General features: G+C 40.8%; 1 protein-coding gene across 1 annotated transcript; it reads right to left on the minus strand.

Moving 5' to 3' along the window:
• Window positions 1–1567: 1567 nt before the first annotated feature.
• LOC112412363 (toll-like receptor 13) lies at window positions 1568–3552 on the minus strand. The gene is given in 2 exon segments (XM_024764038.1): window positions 1568–3261; window positions 3264–3552. Coding segments are annotated over 2 exon segments (1983 nt in total).
• Window positions 3553–18315: the final 14763 nt, after the last annotated feature.

Consider the following 18315-nt stretch of genomic DNA (forward strand, 5'->3'; position numbering starts at 1 on the left):
TCATCTCCAGGGAGGTGAATGGCTATCTCCAATTTCAGCAAAAAATGCAGTGCCAAGCATAGCCCAGAGGCAGCAGAGTCCTCAGACTCCAGGGATCCAGCTTGGATGATGGGCATACAAGTGGTATTGTGGACCAAAGACTGGAGAAATTGCCCCCCATTTTTTTCAGGATGCAAAAAAAAAAAAGAGCTGTTTTTCACTCCTGAGCACTTCCTTTCTACAAAAGTCCTCCACCAACTTTTTCTTTTTTTGCTTTATGCAAGAACATGAGGGGTTAGTGGGTGAGGGTGAGGAGCCCATAATAACTAAGATAGAATTTTTAACAATCTAGCAGAACAGGGCCTCAAAATCAGATATCATTTGATTTAAAGAAAATTAAGTAATGTCATATTTCTTTCATCTCCCATGAGGCAGTTGTAAACCTTTCCTGCAACAATGTAATATTTAACCCACAAACATCCAGCTGATGACTCACAATTTCCCACACAAATGCCCTTGGATTTTTCCCTAACAATTTAACAAAAGTCCTGTCCCAAACATGCCGACCTCTCTTCACACAGGGAAGTCATGTGTAGTACAGAGAGACCTGGCAAGGGCCCACTGAGGTAGACATTTGACTACCTCAGCTGCTAAAGATTCTGCCCATCAGGGTCTTTCTTCCTCAACAAACTCCTCTCAGAGTCTTAGGGATAAAGGGCAAAGACCAAGTCCTCATGGAGAGACAATCAGAAAAGGACAGTGTTGGTACCCTACTAATCCGACTATAGGCTGATCTCCTCTAGATCCCTATGGCCCCTCTTGCTCCAGGAATTTATAGCACTTTTCCTGTAAGAAATTCCTTCCTACAGGAATCTGTAGCACTTTTGCCTACTACCAGAGCCATGGCCCCTAGGCTGGGTGTTGCTCCCTACAGATATTGCCTGCTACAGGACACTGGTCTGTATCTGGTGCTTGAAGCATGAAGCCATTGGGGCTACAACCCTATGAATAGCTGCCAGAAACTGCTCTATGAAGTCTTTTTTATCACAGCTAGGTGATAGCTCCTGCAGTCATCATTGCACTGCTAGATCATCAAGGCTACTTCCCATTGAGTAAATCAATGGATCCAAACTAGGACTCTCCTAATGCTTGGGCTCTGACTTAAACAGAAGCTGGCCTTTGGAATTTCATGCCCTAAAGGAGAATACACCAGAATCCTAACTTTTGGTTTTTTGCTTTTATTAAACCCTGTGTGTGGTGTTTATGTTGTTATAGGTTCTTAGAAGGAGTATAGTTCAATCTATCTTGACAGGAACTGATTTGGATAAACTAGCTGAGCAATGTTCTCAAGCACATATGAGGGCCCTACTTTCCGGATATCTAATCCCCTAATAGCGGGATTACATCCCCTAACACTGTTCCTGAAGCTTCCTCAGGCAGCTCCCTTCACTCTTCCAGTTGCCTGATGGACATTAACCAAATAATGGTCATAAGCAACCTTCTCCCTGCAGAGCAGGTACATTCACTCACACTCTTAGTCGATACACACCTTGGGCAACATTGGATTTGAGGTCACAAAGACTTTTAGTCACTGGGCCACAATCAGCTGTGTGTTGTCTTTCTCCACAGATTTGTTGCCCAATGCATTTCTAATATGAGCCCAGAAGAGTGGCCACTCTTGGGCACTGTCTGGCCAGGTGATAAATGTCTGCCTATTCACAAGTTTCCTGAGTCAGTGGTAGCTGGATAACTTATAGTTTGGGATCTCTTCCAGGAAGATCAAGATGATGACATCCTCGTGCTCACAGAACATCTTGATGCTGGCCAGCTGTACTTCAAGCTGGCACCATTCACTGTGCAGGTAGTGGTTACTGACCACACACAAAGTTTTCCGGCTGGTGTTGATGTCATTCTGGATGTTCTCAAAGATGTCTATGCCTGGATCAAAGTCCCAGTGGTGAAGACAGAGCTTAAAAGTGGGCTGGCCACCTTCTTCTAGGGCTGGAACAAGCTCTTCATATACCCACTGCTCATCAGTGGCAGTGAAAGAGACAAAGGCATCATAGATGAACTCCTTCTCTGTCCTTTGCCACTTGGCCAGGTACCAGGCTTAAAATATGTAGAGCTCATACCATAGAGACGGAGTCATCTTGGCAATGAACCAAGAGGAGACCATGGTTGTGAGGACCAGACTGAAGGAGCAGAAGAAGCAAACATTTCCTAGGTCAAAATTACACATAGAATCATCAAAATCTATCAACAAACTCTGGATATTTGGCTGCTGACAAGTATAGCTCCAGAGGTAGGGGATATGGACATTTGCTGTGTTTATTGACCAATTCTTGAAACATGCATTGTCACAGCTGCACTGAAGTTTGTTCCCATAGAGATCAAAGTACTTCAGAGACTTCAGATTCTCCAGATGACTTTGATTAATGACTCTTATGTTGTTGAATCTTAAAGAGAAGTCCTGAAGGCTTTCTAATCCAGAGAACATGCCAGGAGTCAATGACTCTAAGTTGTTGTTTTCCAGGTGCAGCATTTTTAGTCTTTTGAGCTTTTGGAATAAGAAAATATTTAAACTGAGACTTCAGTCTCCAGATTTTGTTCCTGAGATATCCAACTTTGTGAGATTAATCAGGGAGTCAAACTGAAGGTGGTCTAGGAATACCATGGGATTTTTCCCTAGGAGTAGCTCCTGCAGGCCATTCAGCCCTTGGAAGAAGTTGGTTGGAACAACCTGAATTCCATGTATTTGTCCTTCTAGGTTGAGTTGTTTCAAAGACTTGAGGTTCATAAATGGAGGAAATGGCAAAGTCCTACTGGTTTCATAACTAATTTTATTAAAACTGAGATTCAAAACTTCTAGATTTTCCAGGCCCAAGAAAAGGCCTGCTTGAAAACTTGACAAGATATTGTATGCCAAGTCAAGTTTATAGAAGTAATTTAGGTCAGAAAATGCATTCTCCTCTATGTCTTTCAGGCGGTTCTGGGAGAGAATGAGAACTTGGAGCTTCTTCAGAAACTGAAATGTTCTGTGTTTCAGTGTCCGAATATTGTTGTATCCAAGGTCTAAACTCTCTAAATTTGGAAATTGAAGAAAGGAGTATTTGTCAATTTTTACTATACAGCACCCAGCCAAGTTGAGCTCCTTCAATGAATACAGCCCATAGAAGGCCATATTACTGAGTACTATGATGGGATTTCTAGAGAGAAAGAGAGATTGTAGGTACCTCAAGGGTGAAAATGCAAAATTTGGAAATCTTTTAAACTTATTGTGCTCAGGTCTAGGGCTCTCAAGTTCTGGAGGGCACTCCAGGTCCTGTTGCTGACAAAGGAAAGTTGACACGTGTTTAGATTCAGCCTTTGGAGGCTGGGCATAGCATCAAACTCACTGTCATTGAGGTGAACAAGATCACTGCTTTGGCTCAGGTCAAGGGACAAAAGCCTGGTACAGTTGGCAAGGCGCTTTACGCCCCCTGCATTAATGGCATTTTCCCAAAAAACCAAAGCCTCTAATACAGGTAAATTTCAGAGGAGGCGACACCAAATATAGATTTGATATATCTTCATTTAGTCAAAATCTCCTTTATATTTTTTAAAAGTTTTAAAATATTCTCTGTAAATTTTTGTGTTTCTGTGTTAGGGTATGTCCTAGAAACTTTTAGATATTATTATTGAGATATTGAGAAATATCTTATTTTTTCCTATTTAATTTTCTAGTTAAGTATAGCAAGGGTGCCATAACTTTTTAATTTTTTGTGTTCTTGTTGATCATAAGCATAGAAAGCTTTCTGAACTCCTAATAGTTTTTAAAATATGACTGTTTATTCTATTAGGTTTATCTGTTAATGATTATGTTCTCTGTAGGTAATGGAAGTTATATATCTCTTTTTCAAATTCATACATTTCCTATGTATTTTTTATGTTGGTCTCATAATATTGGTCACAACCTCCCTATATTAAATCATAGTGATGATAGATTTTTTTTGTTAATGGGATGACATCTATAGATTTTCAATTAATTATTTTATTTGCTATAAGTTTCAATATATATCAAGTCAGAAAATTTCCCTCATACTCCTAATTTTTTAAGGAAGAATATAGTTGAGTTTGACCAGAACACAAAGAGAGAGGGGGAAATAGAGCCATCAACTAAGGGAGAGTGTACAGGGGCAACAAATTTCTTGCACAGATGATAAATTGGCAGTAAGTACAGAAGTGTGAAAATATCAAGCACTTACTATGTGTCCAGCATTTTCATAGGCATGAATGACTCACTACAAAACTCAGCAAGATAAACAGTCTTAACCCCACTGTATACATGGGGAACTGGAAGCTCAGAGACACAAATATTGTACAGCTAATGTGAGGCAGATTAGCAATTGAAAGAATAGCCAGGACATGGAAGCAACCTAAGTGTCCATAAAGAAATCAATGGGTAAAGAAGTTGTGATAATTACTCAGCCATAAAAAAGAACAAAACAGTGCCATTTGCAGCAACATGGATAGACCTACAGATTGTCATACTGAGTGAAGTAAGTCAGATACAGAAAGAAAAATATCATATGATATCACTCATATGTGGAATCTAAGAAAAAGGTACAAATGAACTTATTTACAGAAACAGAGCCTAGACATAGAAAACAGACATACGGTTACCAAAGGGGAAGGAGGGAGAGACATAAATTAGGAGCTTGGGATTAACAAATACACACTACTTTATATAAAATAGATAAACATCAAAGGTCCTACTGTGTAGCACAGGGAACTATATTCAACATCTCATAATATCTTATAGTGGAAAGGAATCTGAAAAAAATATATATATATAAACAATCACTTTGCTGTATACCTGAAACTAAGACAACATTGTAATTCAACTATACTTCAATTAAAAAAGAAATTTCTACAGTAAACTAGATGTCTGTATACTATGTAATACAATTTTATGATATTGTCACTGTGCTGTCCTACTTAATTTCTATATTAGAAAAATATATCTATGCTGACCATATTTTATGAACCAAAAGTCAAGACATGCTAGTCTTACATTGGGTTAGAATATTTTTCATTGGAACTAGATTTAAAATTTCAGGATGTATTTTTACAATATTTGTAAAGGTTAGTCTAAAGCATAGCATTTGATTAAAAATGATATTTGTAATCATTTTAATTAAAAAAAAATTGGCATCAGGCTTTCAGTTTAGAACACAAACACTTATTTTGAAAACTTTTATAAGCAAATAAGGTTTGATCTACATCACTTCAACCTAGACCATCTTTTCCTAAAATATTATATGCCATGGATTGCCTAGATAGCAAATTCTTTACTGAAAAAAGTTAAAAAAATTTTTTCCAATAGGTGGTACATGCAGATATTTAAAATTCAAACAGCACAAAATGATGCACAGTAAAAATGTAAGTCTCCTCACCCCAATTCCTCAGCCCTCCTCCTTTGTTATCAGCTTCTCCTGTGTCCTTCCAGACAGAAAATCTCTAAAATGTCTGTAAGGAGAGGCTATGAGGATACTGGACAGTTGGGTGTGGGGCAAGGAGGGAAGGAGTCCCAACGAGGGGAAAAAAGAGTACACAAAGGGTGAAGGCAGGAGTCGTGAAAGACAACTTTGACTAGTTTATAACTTTGTCATTAGTTCACCCTTGTTTAGAGAGTCCCTAGCCTAAAGTTTTACTTTCTTGTAGCAAACTTGCTATACCAAAAGCATCTAAAAGCTGAGTATCTGATTCCAGGTTCCTTAATATGTTTTCCTCCAAAATAATGATTAAAAAGACTAGCACAAAATTAAATGTATGGATGCAATCTAGCACGAAGCTGCTATAGAAATTCTAAAGCTCCACTTCTCAAAACACCTGGAACCTGGCTTCCCCCTAGTTAAGGAGCAAACTATGTGAGAAGAAAAGGGAAAAAATTATTGACAAATACAGAACATATAAGCTAGCTCATTTTTAGGGAAAAACAAAAAGTTGAGTGTTTTCTACCTTAGCTGCCAGATTCCATTCCTGATCCTCCTCTGTCCACTATATACTCTTTTTTTTCTTCTTTGGCTGTGTTGGGTCATCGTTGCTGCACACAGGCTTTCTCTAGTCGCAGTGAGCGGGAGCTACTCTTTGTTGCGGTGCACGGGCTTCTGCAGGGGACACAGGCTTTCTCTAGTCGCAGTGAGCGGGATCTACTCTTTGTTGCGGTGCACGGGCTTCTGCAGGGGACACTATATACTCTTAAGTCAACATTACTGTGTCCTTTGCTATGCATTGGTGCTTGACAGCCAGATTTACCCTTTCCCCCTTCCCACAAGGATGCAGCTGATTTTTTGGACTGGACCCTGTCAAGCCAGCCCATAGAACTCGAAGTGGGGTACCCACAGAGTAAAGGAGGAGCTGTGGTTCTCTCCACCCTGGAGCCAAGTCAACCAACTTGCAAGTCTACCCATGATACGCCCACTGCAGAAACTGACAGGATCAAAGGAGCCATTCAGAAAACTGCTCAACAAAGACTTTTCAAGGCAGCTGCTGCTGTATTTGCACAGACAAGACTGTGCCTAAAATTAGCACCCAGGAGATTCTAAACCCTTTGGAATTTCTTTCTCTTTAGCCTCAACACTTCATTTCAGGTTAGGGCATTTTAATGGACAAAAGGAAACCTTATTTACTTACTTTGTTTTTAAAGTAAACTTTCTATTTTGAGATAAATGTAGATTCACGTGCAGTTGTAGGAAATATACAGAGAGATGTCTTATACATTTTGCCCAGTTTCCCCCAGTGGTAACCTGTTGCAAAACTATGGTGCAGCATTACAACCAGGATATTGACATTGATACAATCCACCAATCTTGTTCAGATTTCCCCAGTTTTACTTGTACTTATGTGTGGTATATTTAGCTCTATAAAATTTTATCACCTATGTATGTTTGTATATCCACTACTGCAGTCAAGATACAGAACAATTCTATCACAACAAATAACTGCTAATCTGTTCTCTGCCTCTTTAAATTTGTCACTTCAAGAACTTTATATAGTTGGAAACATATAGTATATGACCTTTTAAGTTGGTTTTTTTCACTCCGCATAATTCCGTAAAGATTCATCCAGATCGTTGTGTATATTATTAGTTTGTTCCTTTTTATTTTAGTAGTATTCCATGGTATGTATTCCATAGTATTCCAGAGCTGGTTCATCCATTCATCAGTTGATGGACACCTGGATTGTTTCCAATTTTTGACTATTATGAATAAAGTTGCTATGAATATTCATGTACAAGTTTTTGTGTGGGCATATGTTTTCATTTCTCAGATAAATGTTAATTCACTTTTCAACTCAGCCTTTTTGACTAAGAAAGACAAGCGATATGAAAGAATTTCACATACACTGAATTAACTTGCCAAACCATTTGTTCGAAAGACTAGCCCATCTCTCTCATGACTCAGTATAAATCCTTAAAAACTAATATGTTTAGAGAGATGAAGTGACTTGTCAAAAGAAAAGCCATGAGAAGAACCCAAGTTTCCTGATTTCAAGTTGCTTTTATCTTCCACCAGTTTGTCCATGTAGGTTCTAGTCCCATAGCTGGCAGAAAGGACAATGAAAATCCCACTAGAAAGGACGTTATTTTGCTAGTTGGATGGCTATCCCACAAACAGTTATACAGGGATTTCTTTAGGATAAGAACAGTAAAAGGGAGACTTCCCTGGTGGCGCAGTTGTTAAGAATCCACCTGCCAATGCAGGGGACATGGGTTCGATCCCTGGTCCGGGAAGATCCCACATGCTACAGAGCAACTGACCCTGTGCTCTAGAGCCTGTGAACCACAACTACTGAGCCCACATGCCACAACTACGGAAGCCCATGTGCCTAGAGCCTGTGCTCCAACAAGAGAAGCCACCACAGTGAGAAGCCCGCGCACTGCAACAAAGAGTGCCCCCCCAGCCGCAACCAGAGAAAGCCCACACACAGCAACAAAGACCCCACACAGCCAAAAATTAATTAATTAATTAATTTTAAAAAAAAACAGTAAAAGGGCTTCCCTGGTGGCGCAGTGGTTGAGAGTCCGCCTGCCGATGCAGGGGACAATCATTGCCACATGACTCATATATTTGATGTTGATCCAATCATATTCTCAGCGAAATCTCCATTGACCAAAAGGTTTAGCAAACATTTTCCAAAAGGGAAGGCTTAAGGATTTTTTTGGGGGGTGTTAAAAAGACAGTATATCTGTAGATTAGTCAAACATTTATAATAAAAATTGTACTAGCTTTTTACTTTATGGTGTAGAGAACACCAAACTTGGCTATCATTAAATTGTTTTTAATTCAATGGCAAAATTATGTTTAATAATTACAGAGTAGTATTAAGAAGTGGCCTCAAATATTTTTAGGCATAAAGTAACTGTTATTATTGTTTATATCTCACTTCAGCTATAAGGGGTAATTTGATACAGTGGAAAGGATATGGGTTTCAGAATCAGATTTCAACCCTCGCTCTGTGTAACATTGGACTTAACCCCTGAGAACCTTAGTTTTGGAAAATTTATAAAGTGAGAGTTAAAAATCCACACCACACCTGGCTAAGTTTACATACAATAACATGGATGAAATTGCCTAGCACAGGGACTGGCGTGTCACAGGTGCTCAATAAATGTCAATTCTTGATAAGCAGGAATTTAGGCTTTTTTGATATCTCAGATACAAGAAGACCATAAAAGACAAGCCTAAGTGTTTTAAATTTGTTCTGAAATATTAAGAACATCACGTTCATTGATAATATCGTCAGTTTTTCAGGATTTGCATAATCTAATGATCATTTCTGCATCACACAGCTTTAACAAGAAGGAGACCAGAATTCAGAATTCACTAGCGTTAAGGGTGGGGATTCTCCCTGCGGGTGAAAAACATCCAGAGCAAGAGACAGATTAGACGTCCCAGGCATTACACGTCCCAGAAGCCTGAAGGCAAAGAGAACAAGTTTTTTTGTTTGTTTGTTTTTGTTTTTGTTTTTGCGGTACGCGGGCCTCTCACTGTTGCGGCCTCTCCCGCAACAGAGCACAGGCTCCTGACGCGCAGGCTCAGCGGCCATGGCTCACGGCCCTAGCCGCTCTGCGCGTGTGGGATCTTCGCGGACCGAGGCACGAGCCCGTGTCCCCTGCATCGGCAGGCGGACTCTCAACCACTGCGCCACCAGGGAAGCCAGAGAACAAGTTTTTATGTGTGTTGAAAAGGAAGAAGTGGAGAGAGCAACACAGAGTGAGAAAGAAAGAGTGTGAAGGGGGAGGCAGAAAGAGACAGAGATTTGAACTGTGGCTGTGGAGATGGACAAGAGAAGAGGGATTTTATCAAGCCTCACTGTTTGACATGCTGTGTAAACCCATGTGATGCCCCTTTAAGAAAATCTGCAGAAAAGATTCTCTTTAAGAAAAAGCTATTGAAGTTGGATTTGTGTTTTGACTCGTGACAAGACTGTACCACAAGAAGACCTAATTTTAAAAGTTTACACAGGCCTAATGCAAGTTCATTTCCATTGCATCTCTCAGCAGGAGGGATTGCTAATTGATTGCATATTGCCTGGACTCTAAGAAGCCTGAAGCCTTTGCATGCTCTAAAACCATTAAAAAGTCTTACAGGGAGCACCTGATCTTCTCAACCCATCCCATTCCTGGGAAGTAAGGAAAAGAGGTGGGAAGCTCTTAGGCTGACCTGACCAGAAGTAGGCTCAGCTTTGAAATCTGCAAAATCTGGCTTCAAGTCCCAGCTCTGTCACTTACCAGCTATGCTCAAGTTATACACTTGTTTCATTCTCAGTTTCCTCATCTGTAAGCTAGAGTGCAATCAATGGCCTCATATCCACTGTAACTCAAGCCAAAAGCTTGTTGCTGAGCACTGAGCCACCAGGCTCCTGGTCAGCCCACAGCCTCTTGATATGTTACCCACCGGCTGGAGTTCCTCCTCAGGGGAAGCAGAATTGAAAGGAGGGGCCATGGAACCCAATGGAGAGGGGCAGAGGAAGAAATGTTCTGTGTTGCTGAGGGGGCTGCAGAGATCATCTTGACCCTGCAGGGGGGCAAGAACCATTTCTGAATTCCTGGGTCATTTCAGCAAAACCCAAGAGGGGACTGAGAGCTACTCTGTAGTTCACTGAGGCATTATTTTACTTGGGCAACAGGAACCAGTGCTGGGTGGAGCTGGAAATGAAAGTGGGGTAGCATGGGGGTTGGGGAGGAGAACTGTAACTCACTAATACTGGAAAAGTTTGACATTAAATGACAAAGTTATGCAAGAGGCTGATTCAGAAAACTGCTGTTTACTTAGTTCCCAGTCATTAGGGAGCTTTCAGAGCAGATGGGGCTTTGGTCACCCTGCCCTCTCCCATCCCAGAAGCTAAGCCAGCTGCTCCTAAGTGGGAAAGTGAGGGGTAGAAACATGACTCAGGCAGCATAGGGCACAGGCTACTACTGCCCTTGACTTCTGTGGATGAGGCTGGGAACCCAGCTTGAGAAAGATGGACCCAGAAATTCCACTAAGAGGTGTCTAGACTGCCACCCATCTGCTCCTTTCCTAACAGAGATTTTCTTGCCCTGTGCCTTAATCCATCCAGGGATCATATGCTGATTTTAGCCCGAGATATAGGTCACTGACCTTTACTGCTAATCTAGCTTTAAAAAGTAGTTAGAGAATCTCAGAGCTGAGAGGGACTTCCAAAGGCCATCAAGCAGGCCTCTGCGTGCATAATACACAACAGACGAATGCTGAGCTGATCTGTCAAGGTCCAGGGAAAGAGAGTCCACAACCCTCTCAGTAGTTTATACAAGTATTTGTTTAGTGGTTCCTTGTAGTCCTGATCTTCCAGCCTTATTCTCTGCAATTTAAACTTCTTCCTTTTGGCTTTTCTAGAAGTGAAGAGAAGCTGTAGCAGACAGTAGGAGGGATTGCTAATTGATTGCATATTGCCTGGACTCTAAGAAGCCTGAAGCCTTTGCATGCTCTAAAACCATTAAAAAGTCCCAGCTCTGTCACTTACCAGAGTGACACATGCCTATAAGATAAGACATACTGAGGACAACCTGAGGGAATCTTAGGTTATGTTCTGAACAGAAAGAAGAAGGAAAATGACATAAGAAAGATGACTACACATAATTTATCAAGCAAATCAGGACGCTTTTGAGAGTGAAAGTGGCATTAAACATAACAGGCATTAATTGAGCTGTACAGGCTGCAACATCTGGTCACCCTGAATATAACATACATAATATAACAAAGAGAAACCCAGACTACTGAATTATATTTTATTTATAGCTTCCAAGTCAAAACAACAGCAATCAACATTTTCAAGTTGGAGAGGATAGAATAACTATGACTAAGAGGGAGCTGAATGCCAAAATAGTTGAGGTATTGGTAAAAGAATGTATAGCTGTTTTAAATTCATGCATTCATGTGTTAATGCATTTCCTACACATTTGTTGAGTACCTACTTTGTTTCAGCTACTATGGAAGGTGATGCTCAAGACAAGATGTATAGGTCATGGTCCCTGCCCTTGAGCAATAATTTACAGAGAGATGGATTCACATACACAAGTAAGTTATACTACACAGAAGTAAACACTCAATATAGGAATAAATAAAATGTTATAGGAGTTGGAAGTTTCCAAGCCTAGATCAGTAACATTCTAAGATATTTAAAGACTTTAAAGACATAATTTTGAAAAAAATTGCTACTGGTAATCTTTAAGAAATTATAACAAGCTAAAGATTTTGTTCAACAGACCAACCATGTTACAGAGCTGCTCAAGCAGTTAACACAATCTTGGATTAAATGAATGAAATATTGGTCCCCTGGTCAAATCATACTTAGCAATTTCCTGTTCACCATATATTTTTTAATTAATTAATTTTGTTTTTGGCTACGTTGGGTCTTGCTGCGTGCGGGCTTTCTTTAGTTGCAGCGAGCGGGGGCCACTCTTGGTTGAGGTGTGCGGGCTTCTCATTGCGGTGGCTTCTCGTATTGCGGAGCACAGGCTCTAGGTGCATGGGCTTCAGTAGTTGTGGCACACAGACTCAGTAGTTGTGGCTCGCAGGCTATAGAGTGCAGTCTCAGTAGTTGTGGTGCACGGGCTTAGCTGCTCTGCGGATGTGGGAAATTACCCCCTTCCACTCTCAAAAGTATTCTGGGGGGAAGATGGTGGAAGAGAATGGTTTACAAGCACTTCTCTTAGGTATCAATTGCCTCAACCCAGCTCAATTATAATATCATCTATCATTTGTTGGATATCTAGTATATACCAGGAGCTGTCCCATGTGCTTTACAATTACCTTTGCCTTTTATCCTCAAACAGCCCTGCAACATAACTCTATTTTACAGATGAATGATATGGAGTCCAAAAAGGTCAAGCCTTTGAGACGAGGGGAAGATGGCGAAAGAGTAAGACACGGACATCACCTTCCTCCCCAAATGTTCATTGCAGCTCTATTTACAATAGCCCGGAGATGGAAACAACTTTAGTGTCCATCATCGGATGAATGGATAAAGAAGATGTGGCACATATATACAATGGAATATTACTCAGCCATAAAAAAAACGAAATTGAGCTATTTGTAATGAGGTGGATAGACCTAGAGTCTGTCATACAGAGTGAAGTAAGTCAGAAAGAAAAAGACAAATGCCATATGCTAACACATATATATGGAATTTAAGAAAAAACAATGTCATGAAGAGCCTAGAGGTAAGACAGGAATAAAGACACAGACGTACTAGAGAATGGACTTGAGGATATGAGGAGGGGAAAGGGTAAGCTGTGACAAAGCAAGAGAGAGGCATGGACGTATATACACTACCAGACTTAAGGTAGTTAATGGGAAGCAGCCGCATAGCACAGGGAGATCAGTTCTGTGCTTTGTGACTGCCTGGAGGGGTGGGATGGGGAGGGTAGGAGTTGGGGAGACGCAAGAGGGAAGAGATATGGGAACATATGTATATATATAAGTGATTCACTTTGTTGTAAAGCAGAAACTAACACACCATTGTAAAGGAATTATACTCCAATAAAGATGTAAAAAAAAAAAGTATTCTGGGGGACTTCCCTGGTGGCGCAGTGGTTAAGAATCTGCCTGCCAATGCAGGGGACATGGCTTCAATCCCTGGTCCGGGAAGATCCCACATGCTGTGGAGCAACTAAGCCCGTGCACCACAATTACTGAGCCTGCGCGCCCTAGAGCCCGTGCTACACGACGAGAAGCCACCGCAATGATAAACCCGGGCACTGCAACGAAGAGTAGCCCCCGCTCGCCGCAACTAGAGAAAGCCCGCGGGCAGCAATGACGACCTAGCGCAGCCAAAAAAAAAAGTACTCCGGTTTGAATGATAAATTACATGGTCACCCTACATATGTATAGCTAATAGTTATTAGTGCCATTTATTGTGTGCTAATTTTTGTCATGTAAGATGTCACTTAATCCTTATCACAAACCTGTGATATAGGTGTTATATCATTATTCCCATCTTGTGGATGAGGAATCTGAGTCTCTGAGAATTTAAGTATGTATCCCAAGATTATAATGAACAAGGCTGACATCAATTAGGCCCAGTAGATATAGTGTCTAGGGCCCAAAATGCGTTCAGGGGTCCACACAAGTGTTTTATTGTCTTTTTAAAATCAGATGAAAAGGGCTTCCCTGGTGGCACAGTGGTTGAGAGTCCACCTGCCGATGCAGGGGACACGGGTTCGTGCCCCGGTCGGGGAAGATCCCACATGCTGCGGAGCAGCTGGGCCTGGGAGCCATGGCCGCTGAGCCTGCACACCTGGAGCCTGTGCTCCACAACAGGAGAGGCCACAGCAGCGAGAGGCCCGCGTACCACAAAAAAAAAAGATCAGATTAAAAAAATGAACTTTCAGGTTGAAGGAAATGTTTTCATATATAATATTATTTGTCTTTATACCAAGTGTGGGAAAGTCTAATTTTCTGTAGGTTTTTTCTTTAATGGAAGGGGCCCACAAGGTAAAGGCACCTAGGGCCCATGAAAGTCATAATGTAGCCCTGGTAATGAGTGACAGAACAAGGATCCAAACCCAGCGCCCAAGCTCTTAAACACTAAATGAGAAGCTAAACAGCTGAGGGAACAGGAAATAGACAGACTCAGAGCATCACATGACTGTCGTCAGCTATCTGAACAGCAGCCATAAGAAAGTACTTCTGTGCTTATTTGATGTTTCTCTCCTGCCCTTCTGCCTCAGCTGGGCTTGTTGAAATCTTACCCAAGACTCAAGACAGAGCTTAGTTCCTACCAACTCTATGATGCCTTCCCTAACTCCCATCCTTGGAATTGGTTTCACCTTCTTCTGTACTCCTGCAGCTCATCTTTATTTTATTTGTATTCTATTCTATTAATTTGAAATCCAGAGCTGAAGCTTTAAAAAGTTTGGACCAAAGTATAGCCCAAAGGAAGGCTGACCTCCCAACTCTGGTTATATGTGATATATATCTGATAATGTGACCCCCATATCATGCTTGCCTTTTGGGCGAATCTCCAAGGGCCTTCTTTTGTCAATGTGAAATGTCAAGACCCTATTTCAGAACCCAGAGAGTAATAGGGACATCCTAGGTCCTTTCTTGATTTCTTGGTCAGTGTTGGCATTGCGGTAGCAAGAAGGGACTGCTTATCTTTCGGACATAAGATGCACTTTCCAGTTTGGCAGATGGTCAGAAAACTTAGATTTTAGTCTTAGCTCAGTGAATCATCTGGAACAAATCGTATACCTCCCCTGCATCTAAACCTATCAGAAAGAGGTCACTGCAGCCTGGCTGGCTTCTTAAACAGCAGCATTACTGTGAAGCTTACGTAAATGACAGCAAGTCTGGTGATTGTAAAAGAACAAAAGCTCCCTCAAATCAGACATACCTGAGTTCAAATCCTGCCTGACATTGTGTCTCCTTTGGGAAGTCAGATCACATAAGCTCAGTCTTTTCTGTAAAAGGCAGTAAGAATCTCACAAGATTATTGAAAGGATTAAATACGGTGATATAAGTAAAATGTTTAGCACATAGACCCTCAATTAATGTAACCATATTTGCCCGTGCCCAACATACTTTTGCCCACATGTATGTAAACATTACCCTGTTTCTATATACCCCTATTATGACAGGAAGCCAAGAGAAGATGTAAAATAATGGACTGACTTAACTGCAAACAGAAGTTCATATTATCTCACTGCTGCTCCAGGATTCAATATTTACATGAATGAAATAATTTTTGCCTCTGAAACCTTTCAAACTACTTTTAAACCAGTTTTAAAATAAGTACGATGAGTACAGACATTTCCCCACAAAAATTTCACTGTGTAATGGAGGTGGTATCATTGTCTTGTGCATTTAACACATTGTCAAATGTGGGTAGTTTAGCTCATTGGTCCTTCTCTCAGCCCTGCCTGCCCCCTTCACACTTTTGGATGATGACAGGTATTAGTCCCATTTTCTAAAATGGAGAAATAAAAGCAAAAGAAGTGCCTGATCTGTCCTTCAGAGACATTCCTAAGCTTGTATAAGGGGGTAGGGACTAAAGGACATTTCCCTGTAACATGTGGAGAAAGTCCTGGTGAGGGTTTTTAGAAAACATGGTTTCATGACTCACACAGAACCTGAGAGTATGACACTCCTTCAAATAACACTCCACATCATCTTCAAAAAGGCACTTTAACAGTCTTGGTTGAAAGTTTGCCACAAATTAAAGTGTTCATAGCTTGTTATTACTATTATTTTGTTAATATTCTATGCTTTCTCTGTGAAATTGGGAAGAGTGGATGTTTTTATTTCTACTCTTGGAAGTTTCTTGACAGTGCTATTATTTGAAAATTCAGCTGAGGATAGGGGAGATGAGAGAGGAGGTGATCCACAGTGCATGCTCTAGTCTGAGGGGTCTTTGGGCTTGATGTCCAGAAAAGACACCTTGGAATTACTTAGCACTTTCCAATTTACTATCCTGTCACATAATTCTCTGTGAAGTTTTACAGAAGAGGAAGGAGGCCCAGACAAGTAGCACGACTTTGCACTCAGCTAGTAAATGGTTATGCATGATTGAGATTCAAATCCAGGCCTCTTGGTGTGGAGAAAAGAGAACCCTCCTTCCTACACTGTTGGGAATGTAAATTGGTGCAGCCACTATGGAGAACAGTATGGAGGTTCCTTTAAAAAGCTGAAACTAGAATTACCATATGATCCTGCAATCCCACTCCTGGGCATATATCTGGAGAAAACTCTAATTCAAAAATATACATGCACCCCAATGTTCATAGCAGCACTATTCACAATAGCCAAGAATAAAAAGAATATATATATATATATACACATGTATAACTGACTCCCTTTGCTGTACTCCAGAAACTAACGCAATGATGTAAATCAACTATAATTCAATAAATAAATAAATAAAACAAGTCCAGGTCTCTTCACCTCCAATCCAGTGCTGTTACCACCTCAGCACAGGTGATGCAAACAGAGATCTTGACGTCTTCTCCCCAAGTGCTACTGCAGGGACTGTGGGTGATGTGGGCTCAGAGTGCTATCTAGGATTCTCCTCCATCCTTCTAACTGCTTACTCTTGGTACTTCTGAGGTGTGGTGAAACCCAATCAAGAATCACTGCGGGATGTACAGAATGGACCTGAGGACACAGTGGGGCAAGGGGAAGTGGGACAGAGTGAGAGAGTAGCATTGACATATATACACTACCAAATGTAAAATGGATGGCTAGTGGGAAGCTGATGCATAGCACAGGGAGATCAGTTCGGTGCTTTGTGACCACCTAGAGGGGTGGGATAAGGAGGGTGGGAGGGAGGCTCAAGAGGGAGGGGATATGGGGATATATGTATACATAGAACTGATTCACTTTGTTGTAGAGCAGAAACTAACACAATGTTATAAAGCAATTATGTGCCAATAAAGATACTAAAAAAAATAAAAAAGAATCACTGCGGGGTTTCCCTGGTGGCACAGTGGTTAAGAATCCACCTGCCAATGTAGGGGACACGGGTTCGAGCCCTGGTCCAGGAAGATCCCACATGCCGCGGAGCAGCTAAGCTCGTGCACCACAACTACTGAGCCCACGTGTCACAACTACTGAAGAAAAAAAAATATCCAACCTGCTATAAAGAAATGGAAACAAACATACAATAAATGCTTTAAAAAAAAAAGAATCACTGTGGTGGTCAAAATGAAAATTAGCTCTAAACTTACATATGTTATCTTAGAGAGTTTATTAGACTGAGAGCAGAAGTGCATTTTTAAAGCACTATGATACTTTGCACAGCATATTCTGCCCAGCAGTCATAGCAGCACCTAATTTAGGATGTACTTGGGGATCCCAAATTCTTTTCTTTTTCCAGTTTTATTGTGATATAATTGACATATAACATTGTGTAAGATTAAGGTGTACAACACAATGATGTGATATTTGTCTATGCTGCAAAATGATTACCACAATAAATTTAGCTAATATCCATCACCTCACATAGTTACAATTTTTTTTTCCTTGTGATGAGAACTGTTCAGACCTCTCTCTTAGCAACTTTCAAATATACAAAACAGTGCTTTTAGCTATAGTCACCATGCTGTACATTAGATCCCCAGAACTTATAACTGGAAGTTTGTACCTTTTGACCACCTTCGCCCGATTCCTCTCCCCCCACCCCCTGCCTCTGGCAACCACAAATCTGATCTCTGTTTCTATTAGTTTGTTTTTGTTAGATTCCACATATAAGCGAGCTCATACAGTACTTGTCTGTCTCTGCCTGACTTATTCCACTTAGCATAAAGCCCTCAATGTCTATCCATGTTGTTGCAAGTGGCAAGATCTCCCTATTATTTATGGCTGAGTTTTATTCCATGCGTATACATACCGCATTTTCTTTAACAATTCATCTGCTGTTGGACACTTAGGTTATTTCTAGATCTTGGCTATTGTGAATAGTGCTGCAGTGAACATGGGGGTGCAGATATTTCTTCAGATCCCAAATTCTTAGAGGCTCTTAGGTCATTGGGTACAAGTAGAAAGGTGTAAGCAGTAGGGAATAAGGTTTGTTGGGTGATACGAAAAGAAATGCTATGCCACCTCCACGTAATAATACCACTGTCTATGGTGGAATTTGTGAATGAATTACTTTAAGAAAACATTATTTTCTTGAGCCCTCAGTCTCTAATAATGCCATCTATCTCTTGCTACCATTCTGGGAAAGGATTTCTTTCCATAATTCCTTATATATTGCTGGGATGCAAAAAAAAAAAAAAAAAAAAAGATGAGACCCGAAGGGGAAAAAAATGTTTTCTGCTTTTGGTCACATGTC

This window comes from Neophocaena asiaeorientalis, unplaced genomic scaffold (genome assembly GCF_003031525.2).
Source record: "Neophocaena asiaeorientalis asiaeorientalis breed wild unplaced genomic scaffold, Neophocaena_asiaeorientalis_V1.1 scaffold1106, whole genome shotgun sequence".
In the NCBI taxonomy this organism is placed as follows: domain Eukaryota; kingdom Metazoa; phylum Chordata; class Mammalia; order Artiodactyla; family Phocoenidae; genus Neophocaena; species Neophocaena asiaeorientalis.